Source organism: Dipteris shenzhenensis, chromosome 9, assembly GCF_047967505.1.
Source record: "Dipteris shenzhenensis isolate YYH24624 ecotype China chromosome 9, Dip_SZ_1.0, whole genome shotgun sequence".
Taxonomy (NCBI): Eukaryota; Viridiplantae; Streptophyta; class Polypodiopsida; order Gleicheniales; family Dipteridaceae; genus Dipteris; species Dipteris shenzhenensis.
Genome location: NC_141604.1, coordinates 43280569 through 43301714, shown reverse-complemented (window position 1 = coordinate 43301714; position 21146 = coordinate 43280569). Strand labels below are relative to the sequence as shown.

The 21146-nt window shown below is 48.7% G+C and overlaps 1 protein-coding gene across 1 annotated transcript in view; it reads right to left on the bottom strand.

Annotated features, from left to right (window-relative positions):
* Window positions 1-475: 475 nt before the first annotated feature.
* Window positions 476-21146, bottom strand: part of LOC147898677 (uncharacterized protein At5g01610-like) — a 52243-nt gene continuing 31572 nt past the window's right edge. The window contains exons 3-4 of the mRNA XM_087379003.1: window positions 9314-9368; window positions 476-1086 (exon numbers count right to left, since the gene is read on the bottom strand). Coding sequence (XP_087235129.1) covers window positions 707-1086; window positions 9314-9368 — 435 coding nt within the window. The 3' untranslated portion in view covers window positions 476-706. The remainder of the gene's footprint in view (window positions 1087-9313; window positions 9369-21146) is intronic.

The window sequence follows — 21146 nt, the reverse complement described above, 5'->3', positions numbered from 1 at the left end:
TTTTTTTACTTCTCATCTTTATTAAACAAATATCAATACAGATTTGACCTTGCCATGGATTCCCATGGCAACAAGGTCATTGAAGCCTAAAAAATTACTCGTATATTTTGAAACAAACTTCATTACTACCTAAATTTTACAGATCCGCACTGAAGAGCTCAGTAAAGAGGTTTTCAAAAGACTGTCCAAATGTTCAATGCTTCTTTCAGGTCTTTTTAAGTTAAAAATTTCCTTGCTAGCTTCCTTTGATCCATACAGCACTTATGTTCTGTGTTACCTTTTTTATACCCTCCTGCTCCATTAACATTTACAGGACTAATACTTACTGATGCAGATTTGGTCTTTTTTTCTTTGGACAAAAGAAAAGAGCAAGCATAATTCAATGGGAAAAAAGATTACCTTAGAAATGCATTTCAAAATATAGCTCAATAAGATTGCATGTCTCAAACTGCTCATTTGCTTCGCTAATACTCTATTTTATACTTTAACTTACTGAATATCTCATTCCCAAAAGTCATTGAAAGCCTACCATAATGAAATAAGATAAGAATTACCTTAAAGAGAAGACCAGAATTTACAAAGACATCCATGCCATACCACTAACATATGTCATACGGATGTATACAGTAAACATCTTATGGTAAGAATACTTAAACCCAGGCAGGAAAGAGGGATGCACATATATATGATGCTATAATCCAACATTTCAGAAATTCTCTGCCTCAATCCCATCTCGGAGCACATCGTAAGCATCTATAGATCTGGCCCTTTTCATCCCTGCAGTGAAATAAACCTTGTTTGTGGTAGGATCCTCTACTGAAATTGATGTGACCTTCACCCAAAGAAGCACCTTTGTCTTCATTCCTTCAATATTAGTGAGCTTCCCTTTTGAAAGGATGCCTGTTACTTTTTCTGCATACCTTACAATAGAGGAGTCCTTATACCCCACCTCACATATTGAAGGGAGAAAAACAGTTATCTTGCCTGTATCCTCCTCTAGTTCATAATGTGTTGCACTTCGGGGAAAGATTCCTTTGGGCAATCCATATGTCTGCAACAATTCTGGTAAAGGCTTCTGCATCTTGCCTGCAAAAGTTCACATATTTCTCTCTCTCTCTCTCTCTCACTCTCTCTCTCTCTCTCTCTGCCTGCCTGCCTGCCTGCATGCATGCATGCGTATGCCTTTTGTCATTTCCATTTTAATTGTGATCAATCCTTCCCTATGCAGGCATCATTCTCTACTGCAATTCTGCTATCCCTGACAAACTCGGAGAATATTGAGCTATGTCCTACTTTATGCATGTCAACATCCACTAACGCATGTCAACATCTACTGAACTCTCCTCGGATTTTAATTGAGAACTCATATACATTTATAACCAAATTTGTATCAATTGTATGTGATCCAGAAACTTGCCTAGCAAAAGTTCATGTACACACCCACTTTTTTTTTTGTGAAATCCATGTGCGCGCATGCACACGCACGTGTGTGTGTGTGTGTAATTTTCACCCCAAAAAATAGTACGTATGTATAAATATAAATATAATTACATAATTATGTGTGTGTGTGTGTGTAAGAAGTACATTCATAGCTGTCTCAAAGTGAGACAGTCACTACTCATATGCTAGAAACCTGAAAAGAAAACATACTATAGCTGCTCCAGTAAAGAACAGCTAGTACAAGAAAGATGAAAACAGTGAAAGAGTGTACATACATACATACATACATACATATGTCTGTATGTATATACTACTATAAATAGAAGTTCAATTTCAGATTAGTTGTTAGGTGCTCCTACACACACACACACACACGTATGTACGTATGAATGTACACCCTTTTGTTTTTGTGATTCCATTTGTCATTATATTACAAAAACAGTCCCATGGAAAGGGACAGCTAGTTACAAGCATCAGAAGATATCATTATATGACGAGAAGACAGGATAATCTAGATCCCACGCATGTAGACAATCATAAAATGATTGCCGCATGGATTCCCAGAAGAACTAATATTTAGCTACGGAGGGATCACCAAAGACTCGATGGTTAGAAAATCATAAAATGATTGCCGTATGGATTCCCAGAAGAATTGATATTTAGCTAGGGAGGGATCACCAAAGACTGGATGGTTACCGTCCTTCCATTGAGTCCACAGTGCCCAATAACGAACCTGATAAAAAAAGAAGATCAGATCCATGCCTAGCTGGATGAAAATTGAACAGCTAGAATCGCTTGTCAAAACAAGCATTGGGAAAGCGAGCCTAAAGCCGAAAAATCATAAAATTCAGGATAGTGCCAAAAGAGATGGGGCATAGACTCCAGCCAGTGGAGACATCGTCGACAAGTGGCAAGGGCAATATCTTGACGAGCCAAAAGCAGTCCAAATGAGGGACACCAAGTAAAACTTGCCACAAGAACTTTTGCTGAAGATAAGTTTAGAAGCACAAATATACTATGATCTTTGGCACCACCACCTAGAAGAGCGTGACCCAAATCCATAGTTGTGCGCCGAGACAAAAACACAGTAAACAGAGTTTTCGGCCCGAGCTGAAACAACATAAGAAGAAACGGCAATATGGTATAATTTATGTGTAAAAATAAATAATACAATTATCAATATAGTGCTTAAAGTGACAAATTATGCTACTTAACATTAAGTCATGACTTATGCAGCATGCATGGTGCTTCAACATCTACGATTCTACGATCTATCATTCATGAATGATGATTCAAGAATGAACAACAACAATCTAAAATGGATTACAATCTGCAGCTGTACAAATAAAAAGCATCCATAGTATCTACTATTATCCAGATTCATGAACCATGTGACATATCAATGTCACAAAATAAAAGCACGCCCATAGTAGCATCCATGATCCATGATCATGAATCATGTCAAACAAAAAGGAAGCCAGCTACCAAGGTAAACTCAATACTGTATCAATGATCATCAAAATAGAAATAGCATACTCTAGACTCTAGAACGCATCTGAAGTGCCCCTTAGGCATAATCTAGTAGTACTAGGCTAGCACTGCCCAACACAAGGTACAATACTAGTCCCATCTGCATCATCTGCATCACCCATCAACTCGACATCTCTTGGCTCCTCAAATGAATCATGGGTGTCACTGTCTAAAGAAGCTGCAGCATCACGGGATGCAACTAAAGTGCCAACACCATCTCTAGATGGTTGCGATCGTGTGTGGTGTGTTGGTGCCGACAGTTCCTCATACAACATGGAGTATATGTTCAGCTTCTCCTGTGGGATATCCGGTATGGCCTTCATCTTCTCCATGTCCACCTTGTCTACGTTCACTTAGCGAGGTTCGAGAGAGCTGGCGGCGTACTCAAGGAGACAGAGGTTGCATTGACAAAACACCAACCGTTCCAATTGAGTTGTACTCAACCTGTTTCTCTTCTTTGTGTGGAAGAGGAAGAGGGCCCAAGTGCTCGAGCGCCTCTCACAAGGACCCAAATTGCACTTTTGGGAGAGAACTCGTATAGCAAGGTGTTTCTGCCATAATCCATTCAAGCAAAGATAGGTATCAGTAACTTGTTATTCAAATTGCTTAAAAGTTGAGTTACAAGTATTGAAGTTCTCTTACCAAAGTTCGAGCACAGTTGTATTCTCCCACCAGGAGACATGTTCGTAGGTTAACCAAATCAGAGGTTGTGATTGCGGAACAATAGAAGATCATCCTCCAATCTTTGTTGCATTTGCACATCAACACCCGTCACTTTTGTAGGTGTTGCCCTCCAACTCCCCATTTTCATATTGATCTTGAGCGCGCCATAGGGGATGCAATACATGTGCCACTGCATAGATTTGGGTGGTGGAACCAATTCCACCTCTCATTTCATATTGCACGGATATCCTAGACCCTAAATCACACCGCAACATACAAAATCCATACATAAACTAAAAATTACAGCAATGGGATTTAATAGTAATTTAGTAAACTATATGAAACTGGAACTAGACCTCAAAAGTCCACTTTGGGAACAATATTTCAGCAACCATGGATGCTTTGGACTGGCTGGACAGCAAAGGATCACCTTCCCAATCAAATCGCAATAGACCCTGGGTACTCTGGGAATATTTCTTGGGCACCTCCGAGCATAGCGCACAGCCAAAAGCACAAATCGCAGCAAACAAGGTCACCTAGCATAAAATTGCAGCACTAGGGCAGCTCCTGGAAGCCAGCAATTGAATCGCAATCACAACAAGAATACTCTAGGACAAATCGCAATCATCTGGGGAAGAAGCCTAGCGCAGGGATTGCTTGGATTACATGAAGAAGCTATGCGGACACAATCGCCTTCAAGAAAGAGTGCTGGGAGAATAGGGATAGAAGCATCACACTGCACTAGGGCCCAGAAAAAGGGCTGGACCGCCCCGAAGGTCTTTATTGCAATAGAAATAAACTTTTGTACAACTAGCTCCCACAAGAGCTTTTGGGCTGAGTACAACTCTTAATGATTCTAGAGCTCAAGGGCTCTTCTTTTATAGGCTTGGCCCCAACCCGAAAGCTGAGCTTTCTAAATAGCTGGGGCTAGCTTTATTTTGCCTAATTTTAGACTTTCTTTCCCAAAAGCTGGGCTTTTACACTTTAAGCTTTCTAGAGCTTCTAGAAGCTGATTCGCATGATTTTTGGGCCAGAATATTGGCTTTTAGGCTATTTCGTTGGCCTTAAGCCCTGTGGGGGCCTCCATATGTGGGTGCCACCTCCTCCTGGTGCTTTTTGTCTCCTAGATCCCACTTTTTGGCACTTTGCCTCGGCTTTTGAGCCTTTTTGCACCCTTCTTAGACCTACACATCCAAAATCCAACACTTTAACCCATTAAAGGTTAGTCTAATGCATGCATTCTAGTTCTTGGACTATTTCTAGTCCCTTGTGGGCATCCCCACAGTTCTCTTTTACTAATGCAATGCAAAAGTAAAACAATAATAGACTTCCTCATCAACCCATGCATAGTCATACTCTCTACATAACAAAGCAATTCACTATTGCAATTTTCATTTTGTATGAGATTTCCTATTCAAAGCTAATAGATAATTGAAAAATAAAGGTCCACACAGGGCTCTCCAAACTCAAGAAACCCTTGAGGTAAGGTTGAAGAAGACTCCAATTACCTTCTTTTAGTACACCTTCAAACACACCATTTATAAAATCAAACCATTTTTATACCTTAACCAATATTAGATCTCGTTTCATATCATTGCTTGAGCAAATCTCAAATGCTAGCACTATCTCATTTCCTATCATCACATCCCAAATGCTAGTATTACATACAAGCATGGAATACCGGGTCCTTTGCAATCGCTATGCAACTCATGTTGCAGCACATGATCACCGTCACCTCCTCCTGAAGAACTCCCATGTCCTCTAGTATCCATATGAGCCCAACTGACTCGCATGCTGCTAGACAAGCTGCCATGTATTCTGCCTCTGTGGAAGACAGCACAATTGTAGGCTGCTTCTTGCTCAGCCAAGATATGGCAGCTGAAGCAAGCATGAAGCAATAACTAAAGTTGACCTCCATGTGTCCCAATCTCCAGCCCAATCTGAATCACAGAATCCTCCAAGCTTGTTCCCGGAGCGATACGTGATCCCATAGCTGGTTGTGCCTCTGAGGTACCTTAAAATCCTGAATCCAGCCTTCATGTGATCCTCCCTTGGTTTGGATGAGAATGGACAGAGCACTCCAAGTGCAGAAGCTATATCAGGCCTAGTCTTAGTTAATTATAGCAAGCTACCCACCATTCTCCGGTAGACCGTTGCATCGACCAACTAAGACGTGTTCTCATTGCTCAGCTTTGTCCCCCCTCGATTGGGGTTGGTGCTTCTTGGCAATCTTGCATCTGAAAACTTTTCAGTACCTCCCAGCAGTACCTTTCATGACAAATAAAACCTTTCATTCTTTTGCCATACTTCAATACCAAGCAAATAATGAAGGATTTCCAAATCTGTCATTTCGAACTCCTGCATCGAGATTCCTTTGACCTCCCGGATCTTCATCTTGTGATCACCTGTGATAATTAAATTATCAACATAAAGGATTATTATCATGGTCTTACCTCAATCTGTGAAGAGGTGGAGGTTAGGATCAAATGCACTACGAGATAATCATATCGGATAGGAGTAGTCATCTATCCTCTAGTACCATTCCTTGGGGACCTGTTTCAGCCCGTAAATTGCCCTACAAAGTCTACATGCTTCTTTCCATCACCTAGAGGTCAGAATCCTTCTGGTTGCATGCAGTTCTTCTTGAAGCTCACCAATTTAGACAGGCAGAGTTCATGTCCATCTGAAAAATTGGCCATTAATGGTGGGCTGCTCGAATGGTAGTCATCCTAAGTGTGGGAGCAATGCTCTCCATAGTTGACTTGCGATGCATGTGCATAGCCTTTAACCACAAAGCTTGCCTTGCGCTTGTCCAAAGTGCCATCGGATTTGTACTTGGCATAGTAAACCCACTTGGTTCCACTAATCCTCCTCTTCCAAGGTCTATCAACTAGATCCAAAGTGTGGTTCTTCAGAATGGCACCCATTTCTTATTTGATGACAGCCTCCCACTCTGGGATTCCCTTCGCCTCTTTCAAGGTTCTTGGTGAAAGCGTAGTTCACAGTAGGGGCTATTCTTTGAGACCTCCTTACCTCTGAACTACTTTTGGATATATCCATGAGTCCTGAATCCTTCAAGGTCTTTAGATAGTAATTTGGTAACTTCCTTTCGTTTGCCCAGCTCTGTCTTGTTGGCGGGGGTGCCTTAGACTCTAACTCTCATTCTTCAGTTTTTGGATCCTTTGTCTCCTTTTCTCTCCTGTTCTTGCATGATAGCAAGCCTCAGTCTATGGGGAACAACCGTCTAGAATAGTTGCTTGTGGCTTGGACTCTGTCTCTGCTTACCACTAACTTCTTCGTCTCTGGGGCATACAATCTATAGGCCTTTGATTCCTCACAACACCCAACTACTTTGTTTACATGCACATAAGCGTCAGAATGAAAATCCTTAAGTGAGAGATTACATGCTTCTTACCAAACACGCCTCGTATGGACTTTCCCTTCCACAGCTTGGTCTTTATTTTGTTCAAGATGTGGACATCAGTTTAAACTGCCTCACCCCAAAAAGATCTAGGAAGCTTCCTCCCTCTTAACATACAGAGCCCATTTGAATGATTGTCCGCTTCTTCCTTTCTGCCACCCCCTTCTGTTTGACCAATAGCGGAAAGATGATGTAGCAGTTTAACTTGGATGAGCCACCATCCATCTGATAAATAGGCCATTGCTCATGAGCTGCAATGGGTAACACTATCCGAAGAGTGGCCATCCTAGCGGTAGGGGCAAATGTGTCATCATAATCAATCCCAGGGGGCTGAGAGTAGCCCTTGGCCACAAGTCGGGCTTTGTGCTTATCCACAGTCCCATCGGAAGAATACTTGGTCTTGATGGGTTTACACCAACGACGGAACGACGCTTGGGACGTGGCACTAACTCACAGATCCCATTCCGCTCAATAGAATCCAACTCTAGCTCCATGGCCTGCTTCCAATGTGTCTAAGAGAGGACTTCTCGAACATTCGAAGGCTCCTTGTCTTTGAGGATGTGGGACATCAAGGAGTAGTTGACCTGAAGTGGAACTACCTCCGAACCTCCTCATCTGGACCTCAAGAGAGACCCTCTTCATTGGGGTAGTCCGGTTATAGAGGGAATCAAGATGCTCCCAGATACTCTTTGCAGCTAACATGTGCTTTACATGGTTAATAATCTGAGGAGTACAGTTCAAGAAGATGAACGAATGGACCCTACGGTCCTAGATCTGGTCCAAGTTCTCGGCCTCCTTCTGATCCAGAATGCCCAAACTTTCATCAAGGGTGTGACACCTACCAGGATGAAATCTGCCAAGTCATAAGACCGTAATACTGACTCCATCATAACACGCCACATGCCATAATTATTCCCATCCAATTGACAATCGACAGGGAACGTGGGTAAGACAGGGATCTTCACCTTCTCTTCTGCCAATTCCTATAGAGAAGCCATGGGATAGAAGTGAAAGAAACAGGGAAGATCGGGAAGGAGGATAGAAGAAAGGAAACGAAGGAAGAAAGAAAGGAGGAAGGAGAGAAGGCTGAGAGGTTTGAAGAGGATGCTTCCTTCGACCTCCAAGTAACTGGCCTTCACACTATCCTCCTTCGATCTGAAAACACCCTTCAAAGTAACTATCCCTCTATGTACTCCAAACAGCAGCCTGAACCTTCTCAGCGTCCACTTTGAGCATGTAGCTTGCTGAATCTCCTCTCCACAGCTTAGGTCTTTTAGCTAAGGGGACTCAACCAAACCTTAAGAAGGTAAAAGCAATCCTTAAGCTCCCTCCTTTGACCACCAAGTGTCAAGCACTCTCCTTTGTAAATTTTGCTAGATACTATGGGAGGATTAACGATCATTATGCCATGACGACCTACCCCATTACAAAATAGTTGAAAGAGGGTAAGGAAGTTTCTTAGGCTATTGATGTAAACACAGAGTTTTGAACAAATCAAGGATGCAGTCTCTTCCTCTCGACAACAACTAAGCAGGGTACTCAGGTGTATTGCTTCCTTATACAGCTGAATCAAATGAGGAAACTTAGAAAGATACCATAACCTTGTCCCACAAAATAAAACAAACTTTACAAGAATAAGAAAATCAATACATCAAAAATAGATAGCCATATTGTACACATCCACAAGAGTGTATGCTCATGACGTGCACACGTGCATGCATGTGTGCATTCATGCGTACATGCGTGCGCATACGACTGTGCAAATTTAAGCCGTCTTATGAGCAAGTGAACATGGATGAACATAAGAAAAGTGGAGTCTCAAGACTAAGTGGAATATTTGGCATGCTTTATCAGCAAATGTTCTGCCCTCAATCAACGAGCACTTCGGAACTTTGGAAAGAATAATCTCGAATTTATGATTTCTTTTTTCCTTAAAAGGAAGGACATATGCACGGATGACATTGGTGTAGATGTCACAAATCATTGCTGTAGATGATGGAAATTACGGTTTTCTCCTCTTGTTGTGATTAATGACATCAAACTTACATTCTGGAGGATGAGTTTGGACATGTTTCTGGATTCATGTAGGCCTGCAGGTAGCTATTATGAGAATTTTCCCAAAGCTTTAAGCTTGTTATAATAATGGACATTGTGATGTGATGATTGCATGATACAAAAGCAGTAAAAGTCTCACGACATCAGAATGTATTGATATGAGCTCTCAACACTGAATTTGCAATAAAATTACAAATTTAATACCTCTCAGTCTGTTGTATAAACGTTTCGCACCTTCTTCAACACTGCCTGATACTGACTGCAAGCACCACATTAATCACTTTGATCAGCAACACAGCATACTGGATAGATACACCTCCTTGTTATAAACTTATTTCAATGAAACCATAACATGCATATTATAAGCAAAGATATATTGAACTCACAAAAGTGAAAGAAAAACTAACTGCGCACGGCGCTCCTGCGAGCTTCCCTCTCCCCATCGCTAGCTACCTCCACTCCCTAGCCCCCCCCCCCCCCGCCGCGACCACCCCCCGCCCCCTGTCTCTCCACCCTCGCCTTCCGCTCGCCATCCCCCTCACCCGCCGCCTCGCTCACCCGCCACCCATCCCTCCGCCTCGCTCGCCGCCTCCCATCCCCCGCCCCCTGCCTCTCCGCCCTCGCCCCCCGCCCGCCCTCGCTCACCCGCCCCCCTCGCTCACCCGACCCGCCCCTCGCTCACCCGCCTCGCTCACTCCACCCGACCCCCTCGCTCCCCGCCTCCATCCCGCTCCCCCCCGTCCCCCGCGCCCTCACCCGCCTCTCCGCCACTCCGCCTTCCACCCCCCCTCGCCTCCATTCCGCTCCCCCCGCTTCCTTCCGCTCCACCCCCTCTCGCCTTTTTTTTTTTTTTTTTTTTTGAGACTCCGCTCCCCCGCCCTCCGATTCACCCCTTCACCCCGCCTCGCCCGACCCCCCCCGTTCACCCACCTCGCTTCGCCCGTCCCTCTGCTTCACTTCCCCACCCCGCCTCCACCCTCCGCCTCCGCCACCATCCCTTCCATACCCAGGCGCCATCCTCCCGCTTCGTCTCCCCTTTTGGGGTGGCAGCCTGTTCTTCATCGGAAGCTTGCAGTTGGTCTTGGCGGTATGGCGGCCCCCTGCCCGGATCCGGAGGCCCAGTCGGACCCTCCCTCTCCAGATGCCTACCGCGTTATCCTGACAGAGCAACAATCATCCCGTGTGCAGGAGGTTGCCACTGACTTTGCCCGTACCTCTGTTTACGGTAGAGTCATTGGACACTCTCCCTCCAGAGCAGCCATCAGGGACTGGCTCCAGTCCACTCTCCTGCTAGAGGATGGCCATATTGAGGAGGTGGCCCTTATGGGAAGGGGCATCTTCTGGCTCAAACTCTCCAATGAGAAAGCTGCGAGCAACCTGATTGCCGGTTCCCCCACATCGGTGGATGGAAAGATTATCATGATAGTCCCGTGGTACCGTGGATTCAGCGCAGCAGATTTTGATGTTCGGTTCCGTATACCTCGCCACCCAGTGACACTAGTTTTTCCAGGACTTGCTGCTGAGCTGCGGCCGATTGTCAGGGACTTGGGCTCCCATTTTGGATGGGTTATGCACGACACCTTCGCCGATGCGGTGACCACGGCAGGAGCCCCCCGTGTCCGAGTCGCTGTGGCAGACCCTGCGACCCTCCCTGCAGTGATCGAGATTGTGACAGATGCCGGCAGCATCACCCAGAGCATGATAGTCACCGGACAGCCAGGTCAGTGCCTGAGGTGCCATGGCTTTGGGCACTTGGCGGCTGCGTGCCCACGCTTCGCCAGTTCATCTCGACCCCCCCCCGCCCCCGCCCCCCCCACCCGGACAGTCACGTCAGGAGGAGCCGAGGCAGGAGGAGCCCGGTCCAGAGTTAGTGGGTGGCTGGACCGAGGTTAGAAGGAAAAGAGGAAGGAACAAGAAGATCTCGGATAAAGGCAAGGAGGCAGAGGTTACCCTTCCGGCAGCAGCACCCCAGAGACCTGACAGGCAGCCGCCCCAGGGACCTGGGAGAGCCTCTTCGTCGACGGCAGGCCGCCCTTCACAGCCTCAGATCCCCCCCTCTCCCGCTCCCCCGCCCCTTTCCACTCAGTCCCAGTCCCCTCCCCAGTTTCCCCTTCCTTCGCCCGGCCCGCAGCCTCAGCCTCCGTCTCTTCCTCCTCAGTCTCCTTCTCCTCCCTCTCAGCCCCAGCTCCAGAGGAGTCCCCATCCCTCCCCTCCCTCCGCTCCCCTCGACTCCTCTACAGTGTTAGCTGCACCCTCGGCTTCCCAGTCGAGGGCAGCCCCCGCTCCGCCTCCTCCACCTGCTCCGCCAGTCGCCTCCGTGGAGCTCGAGTCGCCTGCCCCTCAGCCTCCTCCCTCTCCCCCCCCGCTGGCTGGACACCCGGAGTCTACACCACCACCGGAGCAGGCTTCCATGGCCGCTAGCCCCTCAGTGGCAGACTCTGATGGGTCTCAGCTTCAGGAGAGAGCGCTTCCTCGAGACTTTTACAGATCAGGCCCCTCGGACTACTTGGACGTGGCCGACCTTGGGACCTTCCCGGCTTATCTCGACATCAGCATCTTCTTGCTCCGCAAAGGGGCGGACGGGAAGATTGTCGCCTTGGCCCCTAGGGATGGCCCTAGCTTCGCCTTCACGTTCCTCAGCGATGGCACCGAGACCTGGACAGACGACTCGGTTTGGGAGGCGCTCAGAGAGCAGACACTCGCCCAGGTCTGTTCCTGGATAGGCCCGTCCGGTGGGCAGCTTCTCGAGACTCAGTTCCGAGGGCGATGTGCGCTTGCGGTGGCGCTGCGCCGCCAAACGCTTCCGACTGATTGTGATCCTCAGACCTACCCCGTCATGGCCTCTCCCCCAGGATGTCAGAGCTTGGTCCCATCAGAAACTCCGCACCTTCTATGGGATGACCACTTCAGAGATCTCGAGCTGGCTCGAGAAAGCATTTGTTCATGGCACCAAAGGCCTCTCGCCTTTGTTGAAGGTGTTGAAGGACGGGCAGGACGATCCCGTCTCCCCCTCCAAACCTTCTCATAAGCGGCAGCGCCTCCATTCCGACATGCCTGATTCTTCATCGACTTCGACCGCGAGCAGACAGTTGTTCGCAGCCCCCCATCCCTCGCCATGAGCCTACACCTCGTATCCTGGAATGTGAACGGGTTTCACTCTTCTAGCACCCGTGGTCCCAGGAAGCTCATTTTGCGGCAGGAACTTCAGCCTGCAGTGATTGGTCGTTTGGATGTACTTCTGCTCCAGGAGCACAAGCTCTCTGCGGCTCATTCCCGTAGCTGCGGGAAGGTTCTCCCTGGACGTTCCTACACTTACTGGGAGCCCTCGATCGGCGCACAGGGGAGGAGTGGGGGTGTCTGTACCTCCGTGTGCGAGCAGTTAGCCCAGGGAGTTTTCGGTCATGGCACGTTGATCCCAGGCCGAGCCCTTTGGGTAGGCCTGGATTTGGAGGGATCCAAAATTGGAATACTCAACATCTACGCTCCTACAGACCTCCGATGCAGAGCCACTTTCTGGAGGACACTTACAGGGATTCTTCCAGTCATGGATTCCTGGATTGTTGGAGGTGACTTCAACAATCTGGAGTCATTGGAGGACCAGCAGGGCAGAGGTCCGGAGTTTACAGGTATGGCTCAGGCAGAGCAGTCAGCTTGGGACTCCTTCATTTTCGCGACAGGAGGTAGGGACAGCTGAAGAGACCCGTCCTTCCGGCGTTGGCACGGGAGCCTGGACTTCTCTTGGGGCTTCCGCAGGGAAGGAGGCAGACTCCTGGAGAGGCTTGATAGATTCTATGTCAGTGATTGGGCCATCAGTAGAGGCGGTCAGGCGGGTATAGTTCCAGGGACGACACTTTCCGACCATGCGCCGGTACTCCTCTCATTAGATTCGGCAGCCCAGACCCTCCCCCCCCGGTCATGCAGGATTCCCGATTCTATTTTTACGAGGGAGGACGTGCGTAGCAGTATTTGCAGTCTTTGGGACAGAGATTGGGGGGAGTGTACGGATTTGGTGGACTCAGTTGCGCAGGCTCTGCAGGAGTCCAGCCAGATCTGCCAGCTAGCAGCCCTACAGGTTCGTCAGGAGTGGTGGAGTAGAGAGAGAGCTCTTCGGAGGGACCTCGCATCCATTCAGCGACTCCAGCAGGCTTCCCCGGGCTCGGAGGAGCTTCGGATCCAGGCCCTTCGAGCCAGAGCCCTCCTGGAGGAGACACTCCAGCGCCGCTCAGAGTTTTCCTATCACGCCTCTCTTTCCTTCTGGGCCCGGAAGGGTGATCGGATGTGCAGAGAGTTCTTCAGGACGCATGGCCAGAGAGCTGCAGGTGATCAGCTTCGGAGTCTCAGGACAGCGGATGGTCACATCGTTACGGATTCGGGGGAGGTCCTGGGGTTGGCCACTGACTTCTACAGGACCCTCTTCCAGCAGGAGCCGCTTGCCCCTCGTGCTAGTCGTGCCCGTGAGGAGGTGTGGAGGCACATTCCATCCCTGGTCCAGCCTAGCATGCAGGCGATGTTGTTGGCGCCGTTTACCTCGGATGAGATGCTGGAGGCCTTGATGGCTATCGACGGACAGAAATGCCCAGGAGAGGATGGGCTTCCCCGAGCTTTCTTCATTTCCTTCTGGGACCAGATCCATCAGCCCCTCCTTGCAGCTCTGCAGGGGATTTTCAGCAGCGGTTTGATGCCAGAGAGCCTCTCTTCGAGACTGATTTGCCTCATCCCGAAGGGAGGAGATAGACAGGAGATCCGCCAGTGGCGTCCGATCACTCTCCTTACTACCGCCTACAAAATCCTCGCTAAGATGATCAGTGCCAGAGTTCGGCCTCTACTCCCAGACCTTTCACAGCACTTTGAGTACATTTCTTGCATTATGTCTATCACTAGCAACCTCAATTTGGAGGCATCCGCTAAGCTAGAAAATTCCAACTACGGCACCTGAAAATACAAAATGGAGATCATTCTTGTACTTCAAGACAAATGGGAGTATGTCAATGGGTCTACATCTAGACCATCAAAAGATCCAACATCCACTCCTTCACTGCCACAGGACAAGCAGTGGGATCTATAGTTGCTACACCACTAGTGTCTGCACCTGCAATAGATCCTACCATTGCCCAAGCAAAGGCACAATGGGACAAGAAAGAAAATATTCATATAATTTGATCAAGCAAAATGTGCAAGATGTCATGTTAGGATAGCTCAATACAGTGAAAACAAAACAAGAGTTTCTGCAATGGCAATGAAACTGGCCATGCTTACATACTCAGGATCAAGAGTTACAACAATCAACTCACAACAGTAGGAGAGACAATGAATCCCACAGAAATGGTTCAAGTCATCCTGAATGGACTATGAGAAGGATACAAGAATCTAGTCCAGAGTATTGCCATTCAATTGCTAATTCAACACTGGAAGAATTAGAGTCAATGTTACTTGGTGAAGAACTCAGGACTCAAGCCATTCATGCACACAAATGCCATTCCAATGATCAAGCATTCATAGCTTTAGATAGAAGTAGAGGCAGAGGTAGAGCATTTCGGTGAAGTCGGCATCATCAAAAACAAAGTTATCATCAAAGTCAGTAGTAGCATTTGCATCATCCTCAATAGCATTAGCATCAGTAACCATTCCAATAGAGGAAGATTCCAAGGACGAGGGAATGCATTCACCAATGTGTCAAACATTTAGTGCAACTATTGTCATAAGTTTGGACACTATGAAAGAGATTGCGGCAAGAAGTAGTATGACCAAGGTGGTCAATCCAACAGCAATCGATGGAATTTTCGAGGGGATGCTAGAGAGGGTGCGGATGGCCTTGGAGGTCTTCTGCTCGGCCGCTGGTGCGAAAATCAACTGGAACAAGTCAGTTGGTTTTCTCACAGACCCTGGGGCGTGCTCTCAGTGGGGGCGATTTCTGGGTTTCAGATGGATTCCACGAGGACAGACAGCTAGATACCTTGGCTTCCAGGTTGGCCTAGACATCACGCCAGCTCAGCAGTTTCTCCCGGTGTTAGACTCCATCCGACGGAAGCTGGCTTTCTGGAGTACTGCTAAGCTGTCTCTTGCAGGTCGTGCCCTGGTAGTTAACCAGGTCCTTCTAGCCACGGCTTGGTATGTGGCTTCATGCTGGTGCTTCTCGAGATCCAGCGTGGCACAGCTCAGGAGGTTGGTTCGGAACTTCCTTTGGTCTGGGGAGGATGGTCTTAGAGATACCAGAGCCAGGGTTGCTTGGCAGACAGTCATTCTTCCGCAGGCTGAGGGTGGCCTGGGGGTTATCGATCCAGAGCTTCAGAGTCAGGCCTTGTTAGGCAAGCTTGTCATCCGCGGTTTGACCCCGGGGGGGCAGACGTGGAAGATGTTACTTCAGCAGGGAATAGGCTCTTGTGTCCCGCGCCGAGGTGGAGAGTGGCCACCGTCCCTCAGGTGGATCTTCACTTCTGCCCCGCTCACTCAGCCCCGTTCTCCACTCGTTCGTAGCCTCCTCATGGTTTGGAGGCGGCTTTGTCTCAGTCTCATACAGTCCCAGCCCAGCTGTCAGGAGGAGATCGATCGCCAGCCGCTCGTCTGGAATGGGCAGGTCAGAGACGCCGAGGGCCTTCAGTTGGGGGAGAGATCACATATCAGGTGGGACGGCTGGATGAGGGGGCCAGCCCGGTCCCTTCGAGTTTGGAGGGATACGTACAGACATCTGGAGATGACCGATCTTGCAGCCGCAGCTGGAGGTGCACGTGGAGTCCAGGCGAGACGCACGGAGATTGACGGAGCGATCCCAGCCGCTTGGTTGGCTCCACCTGAGCCTCAGGTCCTCATGCCTGGAGACACCCGTTGGCTGGGACAGTTCACCCCCCGTGGCATCCCACTGGTGGTCGCCGGACGTTTGGATGACTCCTCTATCGCCTTCTTCGCGGTTTCAGGGGATGGACGACTCAGGAGAGAGGATGCGCTCATCGACCCCCTACTCCCGTGGCAGAGGGTTAGGGTCGTAGGCCTTCTGGGGAAGGTCTGGCGTACCGACCCTAGTATCGAGCAGGAACAGTTGCAGCTTTGGCGTCTTTGGCTATGGGAGGGGCGGGCCTTGTCAGAGCTTGAGTGGGACCCAGGAGAGTGGTGGTGGCCAGAGATTGTGACAGGACAGGGGCCGACTTCCTTCTTCGCTTACAACACAACTCTGGGCAGGTGAGTTCTCGGGAGGATGCAGAGCCGCCCCCCCACCCAGCGACCTAGCTGGTACGCACAGGGTATTTCCAGGTTCTTTTTGCAGGCATTCTGGAAGGCCTTGTGGGAGAGCTGGCGGCCGCGGAAGATCTCATACTTCCTGTGGCTTCTTGCCCACAAAGGTCTTCCAGTGGGGAGCTGGTTGAGGCAGATAGGCCAGGACGGTTGCTGTCAGATTTGCCATGCGGACGAGGAGTCACCAAAACACTGCCTGTGGAGCTGCACGCGCGCCCAGGAAGTGTGGAGGTGGACATTCGGGCTTCTTACCCGCGCAGCACCAGAGCTAGGTGTGATCACTTGGGGCGCGTTCTGTTGGTGCAGCACCGCACCTGGTCTTCATCACTTGTTCGAGGCATGCCAGCAGGACCCCACCTTCCTTATCACACAGGGGACGTGGGGGCCGCTCGAGGGTATCCCACAGCACCTAGCAGAGGCTGATACAGGAGTTCGGGAGAGGCAGCCAGTCTGGGAGATTATCAGCAGCATTACAGGATGGCACATCCGGACCTCGCGCTGCGCGCAGATCCTCGGTGGCACTTCCTTATCGACTGCCCAGATCATGGCGGAGATTTGGAGTGAGATTATTCATACCCTCAGAGGCCAGTGGGACCAGATTCAGGGAGACTCCCGGGCTGGTCAGGAGAAGCGGAGACGCTTCCTCCAGGCTTGGGACACACAGAGCCTCTTCTTCGAGCAGACTACGCAGGGCCTTCGGTGGCACTACTCACCACCCCGATGGCTGTTCATTCACACTCAGCATATCCCTCCGTGAGAGTATGATTTATTATGCTACCTTTTAGGGCTGCGTCCGGTTTGTGAACGCAGCCCGTCAGCTATAAGCTGACCTCTTGTATTTTGTTTTCGAAGTAATATAATTAGCACTGTTTTTTCGAAAAAAAAAAAAAAAACATGCATATTATTAGACGTATAGAAAATGGAAATGAAAAGTTGGCTGACTCAACTGCAACAAAAATGTCTGATATGAGTTGGCAATCTAGATAATACATTGGCATTACACAACTTCGCAATATTGACTTTGACCTCAATTATTTTAGTCAGCGGACAACCAGGAAATACATAGGACAACACTATGGACACCCCAATGCTAAGCTCCGTCCTTCAGCCAAACTTCACATAATATTAATTGCATTTTTGTTCCACAGTTCATTCATGTTTTTAAAGCTTTAAGCTGTCCATAATGCACAAATTATAAGCAGTTAAAGCTCAAGTTTGCCTCTGATGCTCAGATAACAATAGCATTATTTCCTAGAGGCAAATGTAATCTCCGGAACATCTTTTTTTAAAAATGCTTTCCTAGATTTTACACACTGACCTTGACCACTCTGTAACATGCAACAGTTGATGATCGTGTAATCGCAGCAAGACCTTTAAACCTTAATGCGAGTTGTCTTTGCGCATGCACCACAGAGACAAGATATATATATATATATATATATATATATATATATACTTTAAACCTTAATGCGAGTTGTCTTTGCGCATGCACCACAGAGACAGGATATATATATATATATATATAATATTTATTTATTTATTTATTTATATAAGTGTCTCCGGGACTTGAATTTTGTAAGCAAATAAGCTATGATTAAGTTTGTAACCAGTTTGGCATGGTGTCATGTGCACGGATTGGTATCTGACGTGTACTGGGTACACAAGACTAGCTCAGGTAGCCTAGGGAGGCTTAGAGCTAGGCAAGCTTGATTCTCGGGTTGAGTGGCAAGGGTACAAACCAATTAGAGGTCTTCGCTATTTTTTGCGCTTGGGGCCCGAGTCTATATAAGGGGCCCAGAGGTTCAATTCTCAGAGAGCCGACGGGAGCAAGTCTCGTTCCAAGTGCTAGGTCTGATCTTGGATTGAGTCGCAGACGCGCGCCTGCATCATAGCGTAGCCCCAAGGCCCAACAGCAAATCCTAGGCTTCATGGCGCCACCTGGTGGTGTGGGACGCCAAGCTGGTTAGGATCTAGTTGGGAGTTCGTGCCAGTAGCTCATGGCTCGGAGGGGACATCTCCTGATTCGGGATCGCATCCCGTAGATGTCATGGTTGGGTGGTGAGCAGCCTGCTTAGTTTCCTCACGTTTGGTGTGTTCTTGTGTTTGCTTGCAGATCAGAGGTTTCAGGAGTGGTGGGGTCGTGTCAATTGGTACCAAAGCCAACTCTTGAGGTAGGAACATGTTGCGAGAATTTTGGATGAATTTTTCTCCAGGTATGCCTCAATTTCGAAATTCATGTTTATGCCTTGCAAGTGCTTGCTGGTTCATCGGTTAAGGGAAGTGGTATTAGTTTGGGATAGAAGGAAGGAGAGAGAGAGAAAGTGAAGGGTGATTTCATTGCAAGATGTGACGGGCTGAGAGAAAGGGAGAGAGGTGTAGTTAGGAGAAGGTCGTGAGGTCCAGGTAGAGGAGTGAGAAGGGAGTCGTGAGAGAGCGTAGAGCTAGGGCGAACCAAGGGGGTGTTGGAAAGGTCACCTCCCCATCTGTAAGCCCCCAAATGAGGAGAGCATGGGGGAGGGATACCTAGGGCAAGGTATGCCCAGAGAAACGGTACAGCCACTGTACGGATCAGTATGGGCTGCTGCAGGGCAGTGTACGGAAGGTGTGCAGGGTGCGCCAGGGTCTGGACAAGGGCTGAGCAGAGGCGGATCAGTAGCAGCATGGTGTCACACTGTTGCAGCAGGTATTGGGCAGGTCTATGGCCTGCAAAAAAGGCTGGCAGGTGGCGGGGTAAGCAGTCCAAAGGGGCTGGGCCCTGCATGGAACAAAGGGCTGGCAAAGGGCCCTAAATAGGGCTGGATAGGCAGCCAACCAGCCAACCATCTGGTCGGTTGGTTAGGGCTGCTACAGACCAGCCAGTCGGCCCAATTAGGGCTGGCTGGTCGGTTGGTTCTGGAGGGCCTTGTGCCCTATATAAGGAGGGCCTTTGTATCTCATTCTCTGGAGCAGCAGATTTACAGCAGACAGGAGCAGCAGACAGGGCTTCCTTGGGCCTTTTCCCAGGAGGTGAAGGGCTGGCAAAGGGCCCTAAATAGGGCTGGATAGGCAGCCAACCAGCCAACCATCTGGTCGGTTGGTTAGGGCTGCTACAGACCAGCCAGTCGGCCCAATTAGGGCTGGCTGGTCGGTTGGTTCTGGAGGGCCTTGTGCCCTATATAAGGAGGGCCTTTGTATCTCATTCTCTGGAGCAGCAGATTTACAGCAGACAGGAGCAGCAGACAGGGCTTCCTTGGGCCTTTTCCCAGGAGGTGAAGGAGACCTAAAGAGGGCTGCAGACTGAGCTAGTAAGTGCTGCCTACCTAGGCTGATCTACAGGCAGTAAGGTAGAGAGAACCATTCTCGACAAAAAAGTCTACAGACGCTCGAGGTGGAGCACGCAGGCTCGAGTCTAGAGATAGCCAGCAGATAGGAGAAGTACCTTGTGGTAAGATCAGAGGACCACACCATTGGTGGGACTCTGGATCTATCTCTTTTGTATTGTATCCATAGCTTTGGACGGAAATAAATTATTTTGGTGGTTTCTCTATCTGGCTGGTTCATTGTCTATTGATGAGTCTGCACATCTATTTTTATGCACATAAGTTAAGAAGTTTGTGATTCCACACCCCACACCACACTGTGTGAGCTCCTGGGCTATTCTATCAGTCTTTTGCTGTGCGTACCCTCTGATGGGTCATTTCTAACATGGTATCAGAGAGGCTCATAGGTGTGGGAACTTGAAGGCAGGGACCTTGCTGAAGGACGACCCTGATTCAAACACTCTTGGGATTCGACTTCCACAACTGGAGGATTATGCCCTTGTGAGAAGGAGGGTGACTCAGGTTCAATCAAGTGCCTTCAAAGTTCTGGTCTACTGAAATTTGAGTTTGGTTGACTTTGCTGTGTGATATAGCAGCAGAGATGTTGACCTCTACAGCCTCTTCAGCCCCTGCTCTCCCTTCCTCCTCCCCCAGTTCTCTCTCAGTCACTATCCCTAACTTCGGAGAGTCTGGGAAACTAGACGGGACCAACTACCCGATCTGGAAAGTGAAGATCCGGAGTCATTTAGTGGCTCAAAGGTTTTGGAAGCTGACAACGGGAGTGGAGGTGAAGCCGGAGGACATAGTGGATAGGCAAGGGAAGATATTCATGGCAGTAGACAGAGAGGAGCTCGAAACTTGGGAAGACAGAGATGCCCATGCCCTGGCATTAATCGTAGGGACTACGGCAGACTCAGTTCTTGTAGGCCATCTTCTTCCGGTCGTATTGATGCCCTATGGGCCCTGGTATGTGCCTTGTAGGCATAGTTATAGGCACTTCAGTGTTTTAGTGCCTTTTATGCCACATAGGACACTTAGTCCTAGGGTCTCTTTCATGTACTTTGTATTTGCTTTCTTTTCATCATTTTTCTAGTGAGATAGCTTTTGCTTACACTTTGCTCCTCTCCGCACTTTGACCCTACAATGGTATCAGAGCAAGACAATCTTCTTTGAGCCTACAGCCTGTGCTCCCTATTTGTACTTGTGCAGCTCCAAGGCGCCCGTATTGTGCCTTCTGTACCAAGCATGCGTCATCTGCAAGAGCTTGCGCTGCGTCAGTCCCATGTCCGTACAACGTTGTACCAACGCCATACACCTGCCCATACACAGTGCCTTGAGCCTGTGAACCTGCACTGCCTATCTGTTCCTACATGCGTGGAGCTACCGTACATCTGCGTTAAGACCAGCCGTACAACGTACGGCACTACCTGTGCATACGTTGTACTTGCAAGGGTCATTTTTCCGTATAGGCACCACACGTGTGACCAAGCAGTCGTCTGTTGTCCTGTTCG